General features: G+C 38.0%; 1 protein-coding gene across 1 annotated transcript in view; it reads right to left on the reverse strand.

The window, feature by feature from the left end:
- Positions 1-1,094: 1,094 nt before the first annotated feature.
- The window catches only part of CRYBG1 (crystallin beta-gamma domain containing 1), a gene marked incomplete at both ends in the record, with an annotated part of 62,630 nt that continues 39,618 nt past the window's right edge, over positions 1,095-24,106 (reverse strand). Inside the window, 11 exons of the mRNA XM_079550194.1 lie at positions 1,095-1,183; positions 4,153-4,315; positions 7,107-7,265; positions 8,419-8,542; positions 9,820-9,959; positions 13,648-13,777; positions 14,067-14,176; positions 15,906-15,938; positions 16,129-16,255; positions 23,134-23,279; positions 23,375-23,501. Coding sequence (XP_079406320.1) covers positions 1,095-1,183; positions 4,153-4,315; positions 7,107-7,265; positions 8,419-8,542; positions 9,820-9,959; positions 13,648-13,777; positions 14,067-14,176; positions 15,906-15,938; positions 16,129-16,255; positions 23,134-23,279; positions 23,375-23,501 — 1,348 coding nt within the window. The remainder of the gene's footprint in view (positions 1,184-4,152; positions 4,316-7,106; positions 7,266-8,418; positions 8,543-9,819; positions 9,960-13,647; positions 13,778-14,066; positions 14,177-15,905; positions 15,939-16,128; positions 16,256-23,133; positions 23,280-23,374; positions 23,502-24,106) is intronic.

Genomic DNA, 24,106 nt, shown 5'->3' on the forward strand with positions numbered 1-24,106 from the left:
ACAAAACACAGCAGCATAGTACAAAAGTTTTTTTTTTTTTACATATTTTACTTTTCTGCCAATATTATTATGGAAAATTAACACAGAAGCCAGAGCATAGGCCAAAAGTTGGTGGCTAAAAGGCTTAGGTGCCTAGGTGCTTAGGTGCTTTCGAGTCATGGTTATTGATGGTTTCCCTTAAGAATTCTTTTTTTCTATATAGGAAATGATTCTAGAGTTCAGGAAGACTGTACTTACTGGAGCTATTTTAAAAGATAAACTGTCTTGGCAAAGAAGTCAAATATATGTAACTAAAAATTAGGCAGCTTAGGAAATGGGCAGGCAAGTTCTTCACATTCTGATAAGTTCTTTTGTCAACCCTCTCTTTTTCTAACAATCATCCACTCATTTATATCCTTCCTTTCTACCAACCATCCACTCATTTATATCCTCCCTCTACCTGAGAAAATCTAGATTATTTTTCTTCTTAATTTAGGACTTACTACTTTAGCATACTAACTATATTTGAAACCACATGTTAAAAATTCTTTGGATCTGCTGTTTGCTAGTGGTCTTAAGGTTTCAGTAAACATCCATTTGTTACAGTGAGACAAATATATTAAATTTTCAGTAGTGAATATTCTTCTATACTATCAGCCAATAGGCCTAAATTGCTATACCGTATACACATTGCACTCCTGTCCTTTATAAAATAAGCTTTAATTATTTTAGCCCTTAGTTTAAAAAAAAAAAAAAAAAAAAAACACACCTTTAAAAATAATTTAAAATTACACTTCTTAACTGTTCTGGATTATGTACTCACTGATGTGATTGTAACTCTGGGGCCTCTCCCACCTCTGGTTCTTCCCACTGCTCTGAAGCATGCTACTGTTCTCTATCTCACAGAGTTGCAATGATTTAAAAAAAGGTTGAGAGATACCCAAGCTTTTATAGGGATAATTATGTTCGGTAGAGAGATATGAAATCATTCTGTTGCTTGTTCTTTGTAAAGCTGAAAAGACAGAACTCTTGATCATGCATCCTTCAAAGCTGGCAGTGCCAATTCTAGTGTCCAGAACAGTGCCCAATTCAGACATCACCTTTCTCATACGGAATTACACAACCAGTGGTTCCCAGCACTGCGTTAACTTTTCTTCGTTGACTGTGTTGACAACAACATGATCACGATCGTATTGCGTGCCCCCTGTAAAGAAGAATTCAAAGTGCACAGATTAGCACTGACCTAAGAGGCACACTGTGTTCTGGGTTTCAGGGCTACTCTAATAACTACTGATGTAGATGGCTTTTCCTTCTCCCAAGGCACTGAAAATACAAATTATATTCATTTTCATCACCACCAGTTTTTGGAATTTCCTTTGAAGCAGGGAGATCTGCCTGCTCCTCTCCACCTCCGTCACTAATTCACCACTTTAGCTTTTTCAGCCTGAATGGACAAGGAAGAAAACGCTGTAATACAGTCACATCTGACTCCTTAAAGACTGCCATTTCCCAAAAATCAAAGTTAACTGTTTAGTTTCCCTTCAGTGGTTGTCACTTTCTTCTAAAGATGACATTTACACTATGAAAAAAGTCCTGCTGTTAACAGAAGCAAGACCGTACCAAAAAAAACAATGTATATATATATATATATAAATATATGTATATATTAGAACAAGCCTGGGGATGAGGTTGAGTCTCCTTTATTCTTCACACTGTCACCTTATGTTTTGACCAGCTGCAACACAGGTTGCCATACACAGAACACAAGCAATGTTGAGCTGTTCCCAGTGGGAGTTGAGCATACCTGAATGTAAAATATATCCATTTCTCAGATAGGCTTAATTTACTACTTGTGGTACACAGTGCCAAATGTGCTCCCATAGAAGAGGAGCGCTACTACTATTCTCACTTGGACTCAGAAGCAGAGGAAAGTTCAACTAGAACTGAAAGTCAGAGCTGACTGCTTTTGATCTTGTATGTACTGCAGAAGCATGAGCCACGTGCCTTTCACGTGGTACCACCCCGGCTATAGCTGGTACCACTGCTGTACTTCCACTGTAAGCAGCCATCTGTACAAAACATTGGGACATTCCTACAGACACCCATCTGTCATTCTGCACCCCCTCCCATGCCTCCCTACAACCTCCTTACAGGAAAAGAAATGCCTAGCAGCTGGAAGCCTCCTGTGATTATACAAATACAGACTCTAACAGATCCTAGAAATAACAGGCCAGGTGTGTGTAATTGGAGTCCTACGTGGTTGTGCACATTTAATAGCAGCTCTTTTGTACTAAGGAAATGCCATTTCAGGCACCTTAGCTGATCTCTGCTTCAGAGATCTGGGGGAGGCTTGCTGGTGCCACTGTCCTAGATCAGAAAGGATCTCTGAGAATCATGGAATCATTAAAGTTGCAAAAGACCACTAAGATCAGCTGGTCCAACTGTCAGCTCATCCCCACTGTGCCCACTAACTGTGTCCCTCAGTGCCACATCCACATGGGACAGTGACTGCAGCACCTCTCTGGGCAGCCTGTGCCAACATGATTCGCATCTTTCCCATCACCAATGAATGACTAAGAAGCAGTAGAGACACAACATAAATATTGGCAAATTTCTTCAGAAAAAAAAAACAAAAAACTGGGAGAAGAACACCAGATCAAATACATCCACAGGAAAAAGCTTTAACCTGCAGGCACAAAAAAATAACGTTGGCTACATCACTCAGTTATCACTGCAAGGCAGGAAGTACTTTGTAAGCAGTGTTCGGTAAAATATAAATGTAATAATGGGAAAAGATCAGATTTCTTTCGGTAGAACCTGGGGTTATTTGCTATGATGAGAGCCGTGCTCTAGGCAAGCCGCTGCACCATGCCGAGTATCCACTGGGTGGCATTGTGCAGCCAAACAGCCACAGCCGTTTACTAAAGAGTTCATTACAGCTCCATTTGTGGGCAAGACTGGATCAGCAGAATTGGCAGAAAGAGATGATGATCCTACTATGCTTTCTCAAATAAATGTACTTACAGAACGGGTCTGTACTTTTGTCATCAGACCTATCCATTATGAAGTTCATCAATTTCAAGTGCAAAACATGTGGTGTGCTTTTAATGTGATTAAGTGCACACTGCGTGGTAGTACTCTGCATTTTGGTGCAACTTAGAACTGACTACAGAAAAAAAATGTTAGCAGACCCGACTTGAATTAGGACTGTCCTTTGAACTGAAGTCTTTTTGATAAGCTTTGCATTAATCACTGCCAACTTTGTAGGGCTGTAAAGAGAATTTATGAGTATTTGTGTCAACACTGTATCACAGTCAGACATTACATAGCCCTTGTCTTACAGTTCTGCCTGTCCCAAAGTGCTGACTGGTGACTGATATTTTTTTTTTTGGTGATTGTTGTAGTTAAAGCCACAACATCAATCCAGAATTGATTTCAAAACTGCTAAAAAGAAGTCAACAGCAATAAAAATGATTATTCCCTCCAAAAAAATGCAGTTATGTAAGAACATCTGACCATCATCACTGTGCTGCTTTATCAGACCTATGAAACTGTGAAAGCAAACCCTGTTCAGAAACAGTACCTCCATGAAGCAAAATTGGTTGTGACAACTACAGTAAGATGTGCCTTGAATGCAGGTAGAAATTCTGTCACAGCAGCCTAATATCATGTTCACAACATAGGTATGGCCATTAATGAACAAATGAAAAAACTTTTTTCATCTATTCATGTCAGTTTACAGTGCTGCCTTTGCTTTCCTAATATCCTTTGCCTATTGCATCTACAACTAATGTATAAGAAAAATTGCTCTATACAAATTAAAGTTAATGAGAAGCTAGGTAAGAAAAACTTTGCTTCAGCGTTTTTAAATAATTATATTCACATTACCCAATGCTGAGTAAAATTAACTGAGGGTATCTACAACACTGAGTGGACACTGGGAATACAAGATAAGCCAGTACTGTGGGTTCCTAAACTCTGTGCAGGAAAACTGCAACAAAGTCCTATGGCCTGTATAACTCAGGAGGTCAGACTAGCTCATCGGGTCTTTTCTGATTCTAGATTAAAGTAACTGTAACACCATCTTTAATTTATAGGCACGTTTAATGCCTGTCCCATTGGAAATACCATGTAATTAAGACACAATATAATTAGATAAACACATTTGCTTACCTTTGATATCTAAAACCAGCTTAGGTTTCATCTTGCTGTAAATCCTGCCATCGGGACTAATATGCCAATACTGTTTGTCTTCATTCCGCTCAAAAGACAGACCAAGTTTAGAGCCAGGAGTGATAAGATTTCCAACAATTGTCAAGCAGCAATCCTCTGCCATCTGTGTAATCAGAAAGGCAACAGCAATTATTCAAGCCTTACTTCTAATATCCATTATTTTTTTTAATCAGACAGAAGGGATGAAAGCAGGTGAAAACAGAATCTAAGAACTCCATTCCCCTTAAGGAATGCATTTTTCTCCTAAACTCAAGGCTGTTTATTTCTATATCCATTCTTGTTTCTGCTGACACTCTCCACTAGGTAAGACATTAAAACAGGCATTGTTGTATCACATCAAAAGGTGCAATTAGCACCTGTCTCTATCCATGGTGGATAACAGATGCTATGGAAGATTACATTCACTCTGCTCCGCATGCTGAATGTTCCTAGTACATTCTCTCAGTTCATAGCACTTTCTAGACCAGAAACTTCTCCATGCAGAGCTGGTATCTCTAACACCTACATGCTTCCTGTCCTGTGTGCAAGTTTGTTACTACTCACTCATATCGATGCAACCCTTTCAAACACATACCTTTCCATATCATAACCCTTCTGTAGCAAGCAGGTCCACATCTTTACCACTACTACTACAACAACAAAAGAAAATATTTATTTGATATGCAACAATTGGCTTTATTTGATGCTCTCCTTCCTGCACCCTGCCTTATTGTAAAGGTGGTTTGTCCACATTACATGTAGTCCTGGCTAGTTAGTCTCTTCCATGCATCACCTCTGCTGTCTTTTTGCTGTTGCTATTCGTTAGCCTTTTCCAGTTCTGCAGTAATCTTTTGAGCTTGAGAAAGGACACAACCTCACAGCGTATTAAGTGTCACAGTATGTCACAAAGGTATTTTCCTCTTTGTTCTATAATTCTTTTGTAGTCATCTATCAGATTACGTGATGTCACAACTCTGCAAATATCTTTATGGCTAAGAACATTGGCTAAAATCAAGCTGATTTGAAAAGAATGCTAAGGCTGTCTTAGGGGTGAATTATAGTGAATTGTTCTGTGGGAACAGCGATCACCACAAGCCTCCCTGTAATTCTGAATTTACTTCAGTGGGAGTTTAAACATTCATCTGCCTTTATTGATACGGCCCTAAATTATTAAAATATGCCATTTTGGGAGAGGAATACTTTTTACTATCATAACCTAGAATCGAAATACGCCCCAAAGTAGGTCAATTTAATTCTCATTTGTATCTAAAAGCTGTCTCCACTGGGATGTGGAGGACTCAAAGCTTCCACATGCATTCATGAGCCTGTTGCATTGTGCATCTCTAAGAAACTTATCTTCATTGAGGAAATCTAAATTCTTATCAATTTCTGCTGACAAATGAGAGGAATGATACTAATATCCTGCTCCCTAAGTTATCCCACCTACCCAGGAACCTCAGGAAGACCTCAGCATGCAGTGATCCAGAGGCACTAAGGTGCCCTAAACTTAGAGCCACAAAAGCAGAAATTCTTCCAGTGAACTGTCTGCCTATGTGCATGCACCTACCCACCCGAGTTTCATTTTCTTAAGTGTGGCAAAAACAATTTGAGCAAAATACAAAGATTTTGCTGCCATTCAATAGAAAGATGGCAAAGTTCCATTACTGAAGATCAGTGCTGCCTTCCTGCACTCCATGCTGAGTTACCTGACTGCTACACAGAACAAGCTGTGTATTTTCCATGTACAACAAAACTGCACTATCAAATACATGGAGAAGAAAAACGAAAGAGCTTTTATCCAGAATCATGCAATACCATGCTGTCGTGATATAAAAATTTGCAATTAAATGTTTGAGGGAAGTCTTTTGTATACGATATTCAAGCTTTTAGCTTACTGGATATAATTTCACTGCCTGCATAAATCCCTTTTACCACTGCATCTGTCCTGTAAACACGTCCAAACAATGCCTTAGCTTATTAACAGCAAGATTCTTCCCTCCAGCATAGATGACGTGGTTATAAACATCTGCTTTTGAAGTTATACAATCCTATAGAAAAAGTTCACATGATTCTTCACAGTCAAGGTGTTTAACAGTATTAAAGTAACTTAATTTTCTTTGGCCTGCATCCCTACCTAAGACTGTTCATGCTTAAACATTATGAACTGCAAATACTTCTGCTCACCTCAATGACAATTTACACAATTAGTTTTATGAACTGTGAGAAAAGTAGGACCTCATTTGGGAAATTGTACGGAGGCATGGAAAAAGGATGGAACTTGACAAACATGGAATAACCAGCAGGGGGGGGGAGAGGAGGGGGAGGAAAGTAGAATTTCATTCTTAAGCTTGTCTGAACGCAGAATAGGATATAACCTGATACTTCTGCAATGTTTTTGCTGTGGAAAAAGAGGACAAGAAAGTAAAAGAAGCTCAGTAAAAGCATGATGATGGTCTTCCAATGCTGTTCGTGTTTTGTTCATCCCATCCCTGGAGGCGCTGAAGGCCAGGTCGGATGGGGCCCTGGGCAGCTAAGCTGGGGGATGGCAGCTCTGACAATGGCCCAGGGTTGGAAATGGGTGGTGTTTATGGTCCCTTCCAACCCAGGCAGTTCTATGATTCTATCATTTATAAGATTACTATTCTTTAGGGTAAGTATATAATAACTGAATCTCAGATTTTCAATGACAACAGGAAGAAAGGGTCATATAACTACGACACCTAAAACAAAATCCAGAGTTCAGTGCAGCAAACTGCCACCAAACACACACTAACCAAAAGCTCCACAGACACTGTAATACAGCTGAAATTGAATAAACCTAGACAATGAACTAAGACGATTTCAGTTTCTACTCAATCAGTGAACCCTATGATTGAAGAGGGAAAGAAATAATTCACACTGAACTTGAATCCTACCCGGCATCTTATGAATCCATCCTGATAAACCCAGATTTGATCATCTGAGTCTACATCTTCTGCAGCCTGTATTCTGAGAAGATTCAAATTGTCCAAGTTTCCATCAGTTGACATGAACTTTCCTGTTTCCTTGTTCCGAAGCCTGAAGTACACACGTTTCTGTAGAAAAAAAATACAATAAAATAAAAAATGCCAACAGCAACAGAACTCTAACCACAGTCTCTCTCATGTACAGCATACCCTTCTCAAGCAAACTTCAGAGCAGTTCTCTACTGAGTGCTCAACCTGGTATGTCTCTTTCTTTCAGAAATCTTGCTTTTCTGTTTTAGGATTGAATTACAAAGTCCCTACCTGCGTAAGATGATTCAAGCTGCCATTCTGCGGGGAGACCTAGTATTAGGCTTCCCTGTGCACTGGGATCGGCACAGTGGGATGCTAAGAATGTTGAATTCAGAACAGCAGCAAATTTCTGTGTAGATGCTCCTAGTCTTCACAAAAGGTGCACTTGTGCAGTGCTACTTATTTCACTGGCATCAAGTGTTACACTTCACATTCATGCTGTGGCTTGTTTCACATTCACTTCTGTTTAGACAAGGTCTTGGCCAGGGCAGTCAAAATGCATTATTCCTAGCTGTGCTTAAGGCTATACAAAGACTGCTCCATGACAGTAAGCATTTGTTACCAGTACAAGTAATTTGTAAGTTACAGTTGCTTCCTCAATAAAATACAGCTCAGCAAGAACTTCCCAGGCTCAGGGGATTGCTGCAGCATTTGGACCAAACTACAAGGTCCCTATTTGAACAAAACAAAGATGACAATACTTAAGGTTTTATATAGAAAAATAATTTGGAAATCTAATGTATGCAGTAAGCAAGAAAGGATTTTTCAGTCAGCACAGTATCACTCCTATTTGAAATGATCCAATCTTGTTGACCAATTTTTTTTGTTGCTGCTCCAAAAATAATGTAAATATTACTGACTATACTAGTGAGGAGCTAGTGATAAGACTTACCTATATATGGTATTTATAACCATTAGTTGTTAATACTGCTCACTAATCCTTATGTATGGTCTTCAATATTGTCATTTAAAGTATCCTAATGAACAGTTTAAGCAGCAGTAACACAAAACCACCTAGCATAATCAAATAGCATTTATTACAGTGAAACCACAGAGCAATTTCTTCACACAATTGTCATCACTGAAGCTTTTGACGTGCAGCAAGATTTTAACATTGCTTTCAGTTGTATAATACTGCCTCATCCCACAGCTAAATAAATCAGTACTTCACAACCTCACATCAGCCACTCACCTGCAGTAAAGGTCTCAGAGAACCTATCTGAGAGCAGCCACTCAGTTTGTACCAATCTGGAATTTCATTTGGTGACAGCAACATCTGACGTCCCCTGTAATTACTATGCTCATAAATTATCCATCTACGGGGGGAGAAAATGAAAAAAAAAAAAACCAAAAACAAATAATGCTTTTGCTGCCAAAATCTGCTTTAGAATAATAATAACAACAGCAATAATAATAACAATAAAAAAAAAAAACCAAAACAGAATTAACAGAAATACATCCCAGAGAATAGTAGCGTTAAATATTTAACACTAACTAATAGCACAAGGATTCTTCCTAATGGGTCTTAAAAATAACAAAATCATGTTATTATTTGGTCAACAAAATAGGAGTGCATTGGATTTCACATTTTGGAGTCATTTAAAAACTACAAGTTGAATAAACTTCAGTTCAGTGAGCTAAGGAAATCCCTCAACCTGTTCCTCCAGATGGAGAAAATGGTTCGTACTTCAGACCAGGTATTAACTATCCACTTGAGGGCAATATTGAGCTATCCAACAGCATCTTTTGCACATGCTTGGGAATTTACCTCTTCAAAAGAACACATTTATATGCAAAGGAACAGTAAAAAAAGAAATGTGATTCTTCAAGGTAGAAAACCTTGAGGCAAACATCTTGGTGGTAAAAATTAGCTCCAGAAAAACACAAGAAGAGAAATTTAACAGATATGTTGAGATATTGAAAGATTTTAAACATCATGGACTTTTTTTTTTTTATTTTTTTTTTTTTTAAACATAATCTTCTTGAGAATAGGGAATACAACTGCTGAGAAATAGTTAAATGAATTTAACTGATTGATTTGTGACGAGCCTGACTCAATTCCTGAAGACCTGAAGTCCTGAAGAGAGATTATTACAAGCACTATGCTACCAAAAAGGGCTGTATCACAGTCTCATTATATCAGTGTCCATAAACCAAAGTAAAAGAACAAATACAAAGCTTATTAAAATATTTTGAACTTAGGATACAAGACACAGATCACAAACTGTATGATTTGTTATGATCAGGACCTAAAGCAAAAGCACAGAAGTTAGATTTAACATTGATATGCAAGCTAGCTTTTATAATATTAGCAGGAGAGTTGGGACCCGATTCCTAGTGAGCTTTGTTCAAATTCATTTCAGCTTCTTAGAACATCACAGGGCACCTCTTGTGAGTTCGTGACAGTGTTGTGGAATCAGGATGAAAGTAAGTTTCTGTAAGTACAGTGTGCATTAATACACTATGCACATTACAATATTCCAATTTTATTCTCCTTAGTTTCTACCACCTGTGGTTTTCTGTGGTTTTTTTTTTTCCCCACTGTTGAATAAATACATAATTCTAAAGATGCAAGAAGTGAATTTACACTCACGTGCCACCAAGGACTTGAACTGAAGCTATTCGAGGATTATATCCCAGGAACCGGAGATTTAAGATTTCTGTAGTGAATTCTATTTTTTTCCCTTGGAAACCCACTTTTTCAAAAAGAGCTATGCATGGCTCAGACAGCTCCTGCACAAAGAAGATGAACATTTTTACAGGAATTTAAAAGCCAAAACGCTGACTGTGAACATCATTACTTCATGCAACCCCTTTGATATCACCGTTTTCAGATTGTTACAACTCAAAGACCCTGAAAAAGGTTTTTGCTTTGCAATAGGATGCTTAAAAGAAACAAATGAAAATGTCATTAAAAGCCCTTATGGAAAACACACAGGGGATCTTCTTGCATGCAACATCACACTTGCTCATCATAAAGGCACACAAAAATCTGTGGACAATTCTTGCATATCTTAATTATGTTTTAAAACACATTCTAATTAATGCTATATCTCTCTTCCACTGCAGTAAACCCCAATCATTGTAGGAATTTTCATTTTCAGATCTCAACACGCAGATAATACTGGTTTCTATAGCTTCAAACGACGATAGTCTTGTCAGCATTGCTTATTCATCACAGCTTCCATTTTTTTTAGCTTCTGTAGTAGACTATGATAGTATCACCAGGCAAAAGTGTCAAGATTCATACTTCTGAGGTAAAATTCATGACTCAGACAAAAACTAACATCTGAATTTTCCAAATGGCTCTGGGGAGATGATTCTTCATTCCCTCTGTCAAAATGTTTTTGGTTTAAAGGGTTCCTACCCACACAGAATTTCCTGCACCACTGAATCTATTTTAAATGCTTTCTGGATAACGAACCTTGGATTATTTTCTGTGCATCAGATACCTTTATTGGATTGGAAACAGCCTCTCATAATTATGGCCTCTCCCTGGAAACTGGGAGGTAAGGATTTGAAATCCCTCAGGGTAAAGTTAATTAAATCTGAGTATCCTGGTGTCACAACTTATAGTCACAGATAGGGAGAGGCAGGGTCATTTTTTTTCCTCACCAGTCTTCCAGTCACAACTGAGTAAACCTAATGCCACATACAGAAGAGTTCCTTACTGCTGAGATGTGTTTGTATACTCGAAACATATCAACACAGAGCAAAGTCTGAAGAGACTCACAATGATCTCAGTCGTGAAAACAGGCCATGCCAAGACTGAGATGGCTCCACATGCACACAGCAGTGAATATCTATGCTTCCCTGTGTTTCTGTGAGGAAAAATCTAATGTCAACCAATTTCTTGACAGTGCTAAAATTCTTCTTTAACCTTCCTTTTGATGTTCAAAGGCCCAGATGATAATGTTATGTTAACATCACCATCATCTCAGCAGTAGTCCAGATTATCACAAAGCAGCTGAGCTATGTTTATACTCCTGTTTGCATGCATGATATTAGTCTGCAGAAAACACCAGAGAGGTCTTTCAGCTTAATGCAAATTCAGAGTAGACTAATCCCACTATTAAAGGTTAACATAACTTAGACTTTAAAGCATAAACATGGGTAAAGAGCCCAACATGGACCATGATTATTTCCCAGCATCTCTGAATCTTCAGCCCTTTTACAGACCTGCACCTGCCTGCTGTGATATAAAACAGGTCAGACAGCAACCCTAGAGCCACATGCAATAGTTCAGAAATAATCTAATTACAAAGAAAGCACAGAGAAAAAAGGAAATCCTCCAATTTTCAACCACACCTTCCACTCTGGGCATTTTTATTCTTACTTTTTTAACATTCAGCAGCAACATTGTTATACAAAATATTCCCCACAGCAAGAAGTGCAAGGTCATCTTAGAGTTATCTATCTTGCAGTTCCTCCCATGCGTTACTCTGTACATTGCAGACTTCAGTATATCTACATATAGCTATTTCACAGAGTTGCTCATTAAAAACAAGTATTTTCAGCATGGCTATTCAAGTATAAACCACATCCATGGTTGAATTTATATTATGTTCAGGGAAAGGTGCACATAGCAAATTCAAAAAGGAAAAACACTCTTTTCCATCTGTAACAACTACTTGGAACATGCAAAGTAAGGACAATCAAGAAAAGATACTGAGATTATGAATAAAAGCCCTTTTAAGTTGCACTTCCAAGTTTATAAAATATCCCTTATGTTGTTCTTTTAATGGTCCCTTAGAAATGGATCTCTGCAAAATGGAGCTAAGCTGGGTAGTTACAACAGCTTTGCATATTAAAGCAAAAAAAGGTGCTTCTTGGATAGAAACAGACAGAAGAATCACAGAGAAAGTTGTAGGCCCAGCAAATGGTGGGGAGGAATAGAGAATGTCACTGCCAAAAACCAGCCACAAAATAAATGTGACAGATAAAACCGGTACCAAGAATAAATTCAAGATTGCATAAAATTATGAAAAATGAACAGTATAATACAATCATTTTCATCTAACTTCTTACTCTCTGTATTATCGTTAATAAACAAATGAGTAAAGCAAGCCATTTTTCTCTTCTCAGGTAAGAAGACTCTGAAGAAGAAAGCACCACTACATAACCTGTAGATAGACACAGCTCATTACCACTGTTTGAAGTGTGATAAATTGTAGGGCAAGAACAATTTTCAGAAGCTTTAAGAACCTAAGAACTGTCATTTGGCCATTTTAACACAAGAATCTCTGTGACAAAGAACAAATTTTTCAGGAGAAAAATCCTACTAGTGTGAAATAAGCATTTAAGACCCAAGAGCTTGATACTGATACGTACAGAAGAGCCCATTTTAATCCATGGTGACCACCCACCAAGTTTGGCTAGAACAACTTCTGTTGTTCTTAATGCCATTTGTCTACAGGATAGTCAAAGAGTTCACAAGGCAGACATACTTACTGCAAATGTTTGTTTACGCTGTACCAGAGACAATGCTCCAGAGACATGAAAGAGGATGACACATTTTAGTTCTCCTTTGTCAACTGCTACATCACTAACAAGTTACCAAAATTACAGTGGACTGCAATACGGTTGCCAGATTCAAAGAGGAGAGTCAATAAGGTACTCCTCCATTTTTAGAATGAGTACCACCTCTTTTGTAAAGTTGCATTAAGTTCCTGGATTCTTGACTACATTTTGCTAGTAATTACTTTGATCTTAAGAGATACTTGCAGTTTCCATAAGTGATCCATCATAATGATTGGTTACAGGCTTGAACAAACTTGTTCCTGACCACTGAGGAGTTACAAAATATGTAAATGTTGTTTAGGTTTGTATCCAACACACAAAACAACAGTGTCTGATTTTGCCAAATGGCATGGGGTGTTGCTTTATTTTATCTAGAAGGGTACATCATTTCACAATGAAAACAAATTGCATTTCCCTGATGATACAAATAACGTTTTATAATTATATGTATCTCATGCAAAGTTCTTTAGCTGAAGTTTGCTCTTTTAACATGAGTAAAAAACAATGATCTGAATACAAATATTACTTCACGCTGTCCTACTGCCATTTGTCAACTTATTTTAAGTGATCTCTTCTACTGGGAAATAAGAATCTGACACATCCTTAACTATCTTTATGGAAGTCCTTTTTAAGCTGCTATGGAGAACAGCAATGCCAGACACCTGTTCCTGTGAAGTCCTCTCTTCTGCAAAAAATGGCACAGAGGTACAAAAACTGACTGCAGATAGGATGTTTCACTGCTATTGTACAGGAAAAAGAAGAGTGTTATTCTACTGTTTACATATCCCTAACATTTTTATTGTCACAAAAGGAGAAAAAAAAAAAAAAAAAAAAAAAAAAAAAAGAAAAGAAAAAAAGAAAAAGGAGGGGAAACATCAGTGTACTTATCTGCTTTACTTACTATATTTATAATCCGTAAAGATTTTAGAGCTGCTTGGGACAAACACCCCATTGCCATCAGATCCGGATAGATTCCCTCTTCTAACACATACTGGTTACCAGAGAATTCTTCCTGGTCAAAAACTATACAGCTGCAGGAAGAAGCAGAAGAAACTGTCTTTTAGGAAAACTGTGGAAATAAAATGATGGTAGTATTTCTGAGTCTTTAGTAAGAGGTACTTGCAGAAACATCACGCACAATGTTTTGTCCTGATAAGCTAAATATCAATGCATATGTGTGTATACCACAAAGCATTGTTCTTTGTAAGTTCCCACAGGTAAAACCATTTCAGATGTTAGAAAGCCGTTTGATTTTTTTTTTCTTTTTTTTAATTTTTACCCATTTCAGTGATTTTTCAATACTCGTTTGATGTAACTTACCTGCCACCTAAAACTTTTGAAGACTTCACAGTAAATGAATCAATACATCTTGTGTTTTTTTCAAGTATTTGACAGTTACCCTTGAATTCAGGCTCTGAAAATAACTGGACCTTGAAAGAGTCATAAACATATTTAAAAACAATTAATGCTTTAACCTTCATCAACACATCTCTACCATTACTTCTACAGCTGCATTACTATATATTCAATATCCAGATTAATTCAGTTTCATAGACTTTTGTTACATTTTCAGTGTCATTACTCGAACAAGGACTGCAAAGCCAAAAAACACCTCTGGTTGTAAATAATTAAGCAGCATAGAAAATAATTCAAAGAACACTAACAAAGGTAGCTACTTTAACTATCTGTTGGAGAAGACATAAATCCCCACACAACAGATAGAATAGGCACATGATTACAAAAGGGTAATACACTGTTCTGTTTTAATTTCTTAATCCATTTAATCTCAAAAATGCATACTCCTCTTATGAGCAGTATTTATCTGTCTCTCAGAGCATAAGTGGTGCACAGTCCTGGCAAAGTACTCAGACAGCATGCCAACAGGTGTGGTAAATATTCTTGGGGCAGATGGGCTTTATGTGCCTGTTGCAACTATAGCTGAAGTCACGTCAGTTCTTTCTTTCTGTGCTCTGAGGATGAGAGGGTATGAAAGGATAAGTCACCCAGTCTTTTGTCCTTGTTAAAAGGAAAAAAATTCTAAATAGCAAACCTGCTAATTTGGTTAGAAGACAATTAACTCTGATCACACAGAAGTCATTCACATTATCACATGCCTACCAGCTTTATTCGCTCTTAGCAGAGATACGAGTGCAGGCATGCACAGCATTTTCCAAAGAGGAACATGCTGACAAAGGATACAGTCTGTTGACTACAAGCCATTATTTCTTAGTTTCCTTAGGATAAAGTCTATAGTCGTAAATATTTTCTCATGCATATAGAAGAAAATAAGCAGCCTGGAGATTTCTATTCCCCAGAGTTCATACATATTCCTATACTGGATACTCCAGTAAGGCGTGTTACTAATTATGAATGCAAATTGGGAAAGCCAAGACTTTTCTCCCTGGTTTTCAGTTCCATGACACATTCACCATTTTGACTGAAATGAAAGTAACAACTCCCTACAGACAAAAAGACAAAAAGGTTCAGAATTATGAAAGAATTATGAAAAAAAGGCTCCTCTTTAGTCCCACTGTCAAAGAATGTTCTAGTATTTGCACACAGGAGAAAGCCTACCAAAAATTTTGTTGACCCACTGAATAGACAAATTCACTTTGCCATTTCCTTCTCTTTTTTATTGACAAATACGATGTTAACTTTTAAGCCCAACTCAGAAAGCAGCATTTGTGACTGAATGAGTTTCACTTCAAGTGCAACCACCACTAGCAGAACAGTTAACAAAGAAACTACGTTGAAAACAAAGTCACAACTATTAAGTACAATTAACTCAACTTCTGCAACAGACTCCAGATAACTTCAGCTGGTCACTGAAGCTCTGCATAGATGGGCATAGGCTCCAGACCTTCAGAACAATTCTGATACTCTCAAATAGCACACCTACTGACCCAAAACATCGACTTGGCCTCAGAAAACTTATAAGGACAGCTATATATTACATTACAGCTTCCAAGGACTTTCATGGCCTTAGTTAGGAGGTTCAGAAAGCAGCCCTCCTTCTTCACTTAGCATTCTCACTCTTTGACTAATGGACTATCTGTGCAAAAACCTGGGTGTTACAGTATACAAAAAGCTTGATCCCATTTACTGATGTTACACAGACCACTACAGAGTATGTTTCATGCATTTAAAGAAATATCTTACCTTGACTTTACCCCTTTCACTTCCAACAATATCCTATAAAAATTTGGAGAACAAAAAAGAAAAAAAATTTAAGAAGTGCTAAATTAACAGACATTGAAAAGTTTATTATTAATCCCTGCTTAAAGAATGTATATAACAGCATGTAAGTTGGATTCAATAGAAAAAGACTACCTAGAAATACTTCAAAGAAAGTTGCGAAAGAAGCATAAAATTAACCCCTTACCATAACAATGGGTTGAACTGAAGATATTTTGCAATTCTTCCCCCCCCATGCCTCAATGCTGGGATATAGCCCCTTATCCAGTATGTATTGCTCTCCTGTAAATTCAGGATTCTCATAAGCCACCCACCTAAGAGAAAGAGAAAAAAAAGCCAGTGGGTAAGTGTCATGTTACTTTTTCCAAAATGCAAGACTGTATATTCATTATACCTTCACATAAGAACAAATCGATTGTTTATCCCCTCAAATGCTAAATTGCAATGCTATTAAATCTCTAAATCAACAAAATTATGGATCTGGTTCTCCAAAACTCTTGCAAATTCTATTTCAATTTGCCCCACTATTTCAACATGATCCAGAGTAAATAAACTAAATCAGACCACAAGTTCAAATACATCATCTGACCTGTTCCATATATTCATTGATGACCTGGATAAGGAGATGGAGTGCATTCTCAGTAAGTCTGGAGATGACAGCAAGTTGGGAGGAAGTACTGATCTACATGGGAGTAGGAAGACCCTACGAGGCATCTAGACAGTCTGGATAGCTGGGCTCAGGCCAGTGGGATTGAAGTGCAACAAGACCAGATGCTGGGTCCTGCACTTCGGCCACAACAACCCCAAGCAGTGCTACAGGCTTGGGGCAGAGCGCTGGAAGACTGTGTGGAGAAAATGGACCTGGGGACATTGGCTGATCCTCAGCTGGACATGAGACAGCAGTGTGCCCAGGTGACCAAGAATGCCAAAGGTATCCTGGCTCGTATCACAAATAGGGCTGCCAGCAGGAGCAGGGAAGTGATCATCTCTCTCCTGCACTCAGAGGGTACTGTTTTCAGTTCTGGACTCTCAATACAGGAAAGACATTGAGGCTCTGGAGTATGACCAGGGAAGGGCAATGAAGCTGGTGAGAGGTCTGGAGCAGAAGTCTATGAGGAGCAGCTGAGGGAACTGAGATTGTTCAGTCTGGAGGTGAGGAGGCTCAGGGGAGGAGAGACCTCATCGCTCTCTACAACTCCCTGAAAGGAGGTTGGGACAAGGTGGGGGTCAGACTCTTCTCCTGCATAGCTAGCAACAAGACAAGAGGGAATGGACTTAAGTTACATCAGGGAAGGTTCAGGAGGCTAGGGAAAAATTCTTCTCCAAAATAGTGATCAGGCACTGGAACTGGCTGCCCAGGGATGTCGTTCAGTCACTATCATAGGAGGCATTCACGGAACATTTAGATGTTGTACTGAAGGACATAGTTTAGTGGAGATATACTGGTGGTAAATGGATGGTTGAATTGGATGATCTTGGAGGTCTTTTCCAACCTTGGTCATTCTATAATTCTATGATCTGTTAGATACCTTAAAAGCTGTCTCCAGTAAAATCATTGAGATGTTTCAAAATTCTGTTGTTTTATCAAGTTTTTCTCCAGAATATCAGGCAAATATCAGAATAGTATTGTTTCGTTAAAACTAACTTTCAGAGTAATTTGGGCAATAAGACATATACAGGCAACATTAAAAGTCAATATTACAAAACTTCAGATGTTTTTAAGCAAACACTCAAATCTGCAGAAAGTTAAGGTACAACAAAAGGCATAAATACTAATGGTGGTAGAGTGTGACGTCTATGAACCTGCTGGGGTTCACAGACATCAGCAGGAAGAATTTCCTTGATCGTTTAGCATTAAAGTCATCAAAAATTTAATTGGATTAGTGTATATAAGCTCAAAGCAATTAGTATGACTATTTAATCAGACCTCATTCCTGATACAGGCCACAAACTCAGATTTCTGCTTCAAACTCACAACTTCAGTCTCAGTCAGAGACAGTTAACTTTTAAGACAAACACGTGAACTACTAAAAAAGCAACCAAATCATTGCACAGTCTCTCCAACACTCAATTATCACTACAGTGCTTTATTTCTGCTCTGAAGTACCTGCTATCAGCTGGTCTTGCTACGTGTAGTCTACTACACTCAAGTAAACTTTTACGGCATTCTTCCAATCCAGGGTCAGTGCTCCTGCATCAGCACTCCTTTGTTTTTATCACAAGCTACACAAATTCTGCTGCCTTTCACTAACTGACTTTTTTTTTTTTTAAAGTACTGACATTAGAATTGGTCACAGTAACAAGGGGGAATGGTCTTAAGCTGACACAGAGGAAGTTCAGGTTAGATATTAGGAGGAAGTTCTGACACAGAGGGTGGTGACTCACTGGAACAGGTTGTCCAAGGAGGTTGTGGATGCCCCATCCCTGGAGGCATTCAAGGCCAGGCTGGATGTGGCTCTGGGCAGCCTGGTCTGGTGGTTGGTGACCCTGCACATAGCAGGGGGTTGAAACTAGATGATCATTGTGGTCCTTTTCAACCCAGGCCATTCTATGATTCTGTGATAACAATTGAGTTTCATTCTTTCATTTGTTATATTTATGCATGGACTGGGACATCTTCTTGGTTATACAAGACAATCTACCCATAGCTTTTCATTTTTTCCTATGCATTACATAAGGAGTGCACGTTAGCTTATTCCAAAACACACTTTCAGTAGGTTCTTTATACAGAAGGTCAACACCAACAACAGCAACAAAAAAAACCCTGACATCATTACATGTATTATATTCCACTAAGCTGCAGGTTTAGTCCAAGAACAAATGCCAGATTCTCTGCACAGACAAGAAGTGAGGTGACTTCAAACCGAATATAGCTACAGCAACACGTACATGCTGCGAGTACGGACTTCCTGTTATTTGTCCATGGCAAGCACTCATAGAGTGATTCATGTTTATCACTATTTACATCTCTTGGTTTGCCTCAGATATAATCAATTATTCCAAATTGTTATGCACTAATTACTTAAGGCACTTTTCAAGGCACATTTCAAAATTGCCTCATCATAATTCATCAAAGAGACACTGGTATGTAGAATAAATTAAGCTGAAAGTTCAAATGTCTCAGGTGTGTTTAGACCTGTATGCCACATATACCAAAAGAAAATTAGGTTTCATTAATCAATTTCTTGAGTGGATTCATGTTTAATTTTTCAATGCACTAATACCAAGGTACAACTGCAATGTGTGACAGTTGAACTTAATTGATATTTATGAAAACAAGTGTTTCTGATATTAAGTGAAACATAAAACATGCCAGATCCCTTCCAGGGGCCTCTCAATAGCAGGCATTTCTTTTCCTCCTTTCTAAAAAGAAGCCTGAGTACAGAAGCAATGAAACTTTATGTGTGTTTATGTCAAAAACAGTGGGATTTAAATTAATAAGTCTTGCTCTTCTATGCAAGTCAGCCCATACTGGAGAATTTCTGGAGTCAAGGCTTACAGGTGAAATCCCTGTGCTCTTTCACTTGTTCAGAAGCCCACACAGCCTTCCAGCAGCACGATAACAGCAGCAGGAAGGGGAAAACTGAATGCAGCACCTGCTGAACCTTTCAAACTTCAAGACTATCCCTAGGACAGAGCACTGTTTTAATCCAACTTCTGACCAACAGGAAGGCCTACACAAGACCTAGCCTCCATATCTAAGCAGAAGAGTCACACCTCAGCACCACAAGAACTGAAGTTTTAGACTGCAGCCTACCCTACAGGGAGCAACTTTCCTTAACATAATAGTTTGGTAACCTTCATTCCAACAAACTGCCTTAAGTAGGCCAAGCAACAGCCTCATCCCAAGTCACAGCCAAAAGTGTGCCAAAGTCCTCATTCCTTTGCATTGCCTGTCATGCTGGAATCCTGCTCTCAGTTTTGCTCAGACTCATATATAGTAGGACAAATCACCTGCTGTGAGCACCTGCTTCCTTCTCTCTCAGCTACAGAAGAAATCATAGAATCAAACACCTTAGTATTAAACTAAATGACACAGCTGTAAAAAGTTAAGCTTTCAGGCACAGAAGATGTCCTTTAGGTCTGAAATAGAATCCATAACATTTAAACCTTAAATACTACGTGTACACAACAGGTTTAAATTGGTCTATATGTTAATCTCATAGACCATGTAGAGCCAGGGAGAAAAAAAGGCACTTGAATGACTAACAGGAAAGAAGAGGTAATTAAATTCCATTTGCAGGAAAGAAAGGAAATGTGTTATTTACCATTCTCATTTATGCTTGTGATTTTTAGTGTCCCACAGACGTGTGAACTTTTTATTCTCTTCAACATCACTTTAGCTCAGTTCAGAGAGGGAGGGAAAGAGAAAACTCTGTTTGAAATGTTCCTGCAGGCAACCTAAGGCCTCTTACCTATTAAAGAACCCAATGGGGGGTTGTTCCTGTACAGTGCCTCCTTAGTTCCACTCACATTACCATCCTGAATGCATTTAGATTCAATATATTATATTTTGACTACTATCTGCAAACTACCCATCACTTAACGATTTCCTCACTGAACAGACATGCACTAGAAGCAGACAAATCTGTGCTGTGGACTAATCACTTGAAAATCAGAAGGAAACCAGTATGAATTACAAGACCACAGTAAAACAAATACCTGTGCAGAACACACCCCTGAAAACATTCTTCCACCTACTTAAGAAAGGGTCAACTAAAATACAGGGGCTTTTTCACTAACTTTGGCAAAAGCTTCCCATGTTTATGGATAAAGAAAAGGCACATTCGGAAACACGCAATTCTTGTGATTTTAATAACCATTAAACATAAGCTTGAAGGACTATTAAGCAAAGAGGAAAGTCAAAATTATACAACGCAGTTGCTTTAAGTACTTGCTTAAACTTGTAAAGGGTGTTACCTGTTGCTATTAAATACTTTCATTTTCCACCACTTTCAGTTCTGCCAACTTGGGAGTAAAGATCAAATCCTACTTTAAAAAAAAAAAAAAAAAAAAAAAAAAAAAAGCCTCTCCTATTTTCAAGCAATCTGAATTTATTTTCTCCTAAACCAAACGGTACAATAGAATGCCCTGGATTCTGTGCTTGGCCAATCTCTGAAGAATGCTTGAGAGCAAAACATAAATCAACTTAAAAGAAGTCAATACTCACTCATCACTTCTGTATATATTTTTCAAGGTGTCTTTAGAATGGATTTATCCAAGACATTAAAATACTGCTTAGAAACATCCCTCAGACACAACAGCTGAAAATTTTAATGCAGCTAGCTCTCCACTGCCCCCAAAACAAAATATTCATTCCCCAAATGCAGAGCTGTGCTGTCTTCAGCATACAGTTTAGAGACGCAGTTTAGCTCAGAAGTTGTTCAGTAGTATCTATGTTCTGCTGTCTCAGCCTTTCTTTTCTTTGATATACCCTTTAAATTACAGAGCAATCAAACTCATTATGTGGGAAATACAGATTACATGTTATCTATTACTGCTATATCTGCTTACTACAGATACCTGTAGTTAAGAAAGAAAAAAGTTAGGGAAAAGTTCAGGGCTTCTTACAGTTCACTTTTTCTTTTTCAAATGAAGTATTTTCAGTACGACACCAGGAAGGTTACTTAGAAATACTACTACAAGCTTTTACTGAACCTGAAACAGTTCAATATGACATCACTTATATGCTAGTCTAAATAGATCTAGGAATTGCTCAATGGATTATTCATCACTGTATGACTGATTTCTTGGTAGGAAAGATATAAAAAAAATTCTACTTGAGGTTACTTAATGCTTAAAATAAAACAGTTTTATTGCCAATCATGACTTTATGTGATTCAACTTCCTGTCACACTGGCATTTACTAAGACCACCACCCCAAAACGCTGCAACACTCACAATATCTTTGGATACAAAATGCTCATACCAGACTGTAAAAGTGGACTGATAGTAACTTGTTACAAACAATACACCTAAATAAAAAAACATGCTTATTGCTACAAATTACACCTTTAAGAGACTAGCGAGTAAGATTACAGGAACAGGAGCAGTCTGTGGGACAAGGGTTTTGTTTGTAATAACTTCTAGCCAATTTTACCATCAAAGTATCGGAGTCACTCTTAATTACTAGAATACTCATACTGAAGTATGATTCCTATCTCAGCTGCAACAGTCACATTTACTAGAACAACTACACAAAGGGCGTGATAGGCACCCACAATTTGTTTCCCAACCTTCAGAGGAGATTCTTTCCCATGAATCTTCCTTGCATATTACAGAAGACGTAAGGGCACAGCGGCTTCAAAGGTCAATATGCAGAAAAAACTGCTGTTGCATAACTTTCATACAGAAATCAAAAGCATTCCTTTGAAATGCACTGAGCTCAATTCTACAGTCTTTACCCAGACAAAATTTGCAGAGATATCACACAGATAACATGCAGAAAGACTTAAGGTGTGGCTGGGTAAGGCAGAGCTCTCAGCAAGTCACCTGCATTCCAGAGAAAGAAACTATATCTCAGATTTTGGTACTTGGAGACATGACTGCTAATATTTGTTTATATTTCCAAAATACTTTGATGCTGTCTCCAAGGCTGTGGAATTCAATCTGCAATTAATGTAACCAATAAATCAAACAGAAAGATACGCCAACTTATTAACTGCATGTGACAGCACAAATGACACCAAGAAGAGGATATGGCCACACCAACCAATAGTTTGAAGAACCTTAATAAACAACACTCCTCCCCACCCCTCCGAAAAAAAGAAGGATAAAAAATTTTAATTGTGGTATTCACTGCAAAAGTAATGCTACTTTTCAAAAAGAAACACCATTTTATACACAACTCAGAGAAAGAGTAAGTAATTTGCCTCTGGTCAAGCACAAGAAGCCCAAGCAAAAATCAGAAATTAATTCCATGACAATTTTGCTGCTGAAATGCTTCTAAAAATATAGCCATGAGAACAACTATTTTTATCTCTCCGATTTTATCTCATTCACTTTCATACTTTGCAAGTCAGCAAACCAACATCTCAATGTTGTAGCCAACACGCTCCAGTCAAAAGCAGAAATTTTTATCTGAGGACATAACAGAGACACTACAAGACCAAGTACGGAAAAAGCATGATCAAATTCAAAAATTCTAGAAAGTGCAGATGCACTATTAAACAGCAGTTAAAACAGCACTTACACGCCACTCAGCACATTTATAGATTGCGTTCTCAGCCCATATCCAGTGTCTTTCAAATTGGAAACAATTCCTAACACATTAATGTTAGAACCTTTTGATCCGAAGTCTTTTTCACTGTACATTATCATATGTGAGCTTGTGAAGTCCTGTTAAAAAAAAAAAAAAGAAGTGCCATAAGAAGAAAGCTACGTGATGCCTCAATGTGCTCAGGAGATAACAACTCTATGTTCTTGGAACTTACACCAACAACAGGTCTCAGTGACTGCAGCTCTTCATCATAGCCACCCCAGTCTGTCCAGTCCCGATATTCTCCTTCTTCCAGTAAATACTGATGGCCTTCAAACCCAGGCTTTTCATATGCGACCCAACTAAACAACAACAGAGACTGTGTGTGAAAATGGACTACGGCCACTACGTGTTGTGTGAAATTTGCTCTCTCCCCCATCTTCTGTTGAAGATATAGCCGTCTCCTAAATGTTTTTCCCACTGACATTAATTACATTACAATTTCAAATGGAAAAAAAAAAAAAAGTCTAATAAAAATACTTGCAAAACATGCCAGAGGTGGAAGAAAAAAGTGAAGATTTACATTATGATGACCACTCTGTTTTGAAACAGTGTAGCCAGGAAGAAAGACAAGACCTAAAAAAAAAAATAACTCCCCCTGGCTTGTAATGATACAGGACTTCCAAGGTAGTTTGAGAAGCTTTGTATCCTTCTCTAACCAAAGCTAGATGAAATTCTGCAACTCTTCAATGCATGGAGTTAAAAACATAGAAACAACATCACAAGAGGAGAGAGAGAAGTTAGCAGATGTAGGCTGCTCTGACTGCTTGACAGCCCTTCTACCACTTCTCTAACCTCTGTGAAACTGCAGTTATAAAAGTATTGACTAGAATGCAGCCACTGTTGTGATTATTTCCAAATTTAACCCAGATGTAAATCTAAAATCAAAACCAAATAGTTTCTGAAT

Source organism: Tetrao urogallus (genome assembly GCF_951394365.1).
Source record: "Tetrao urogallus genome assembly, chromosome: 2".
Classification (NCBI taxonomy): domain Eukaryota; kingdom Metazoa; phylum Chordata; class Aves; order Galliformes; family Phasianidae; genus Tetrao; species Tetrao urogallus.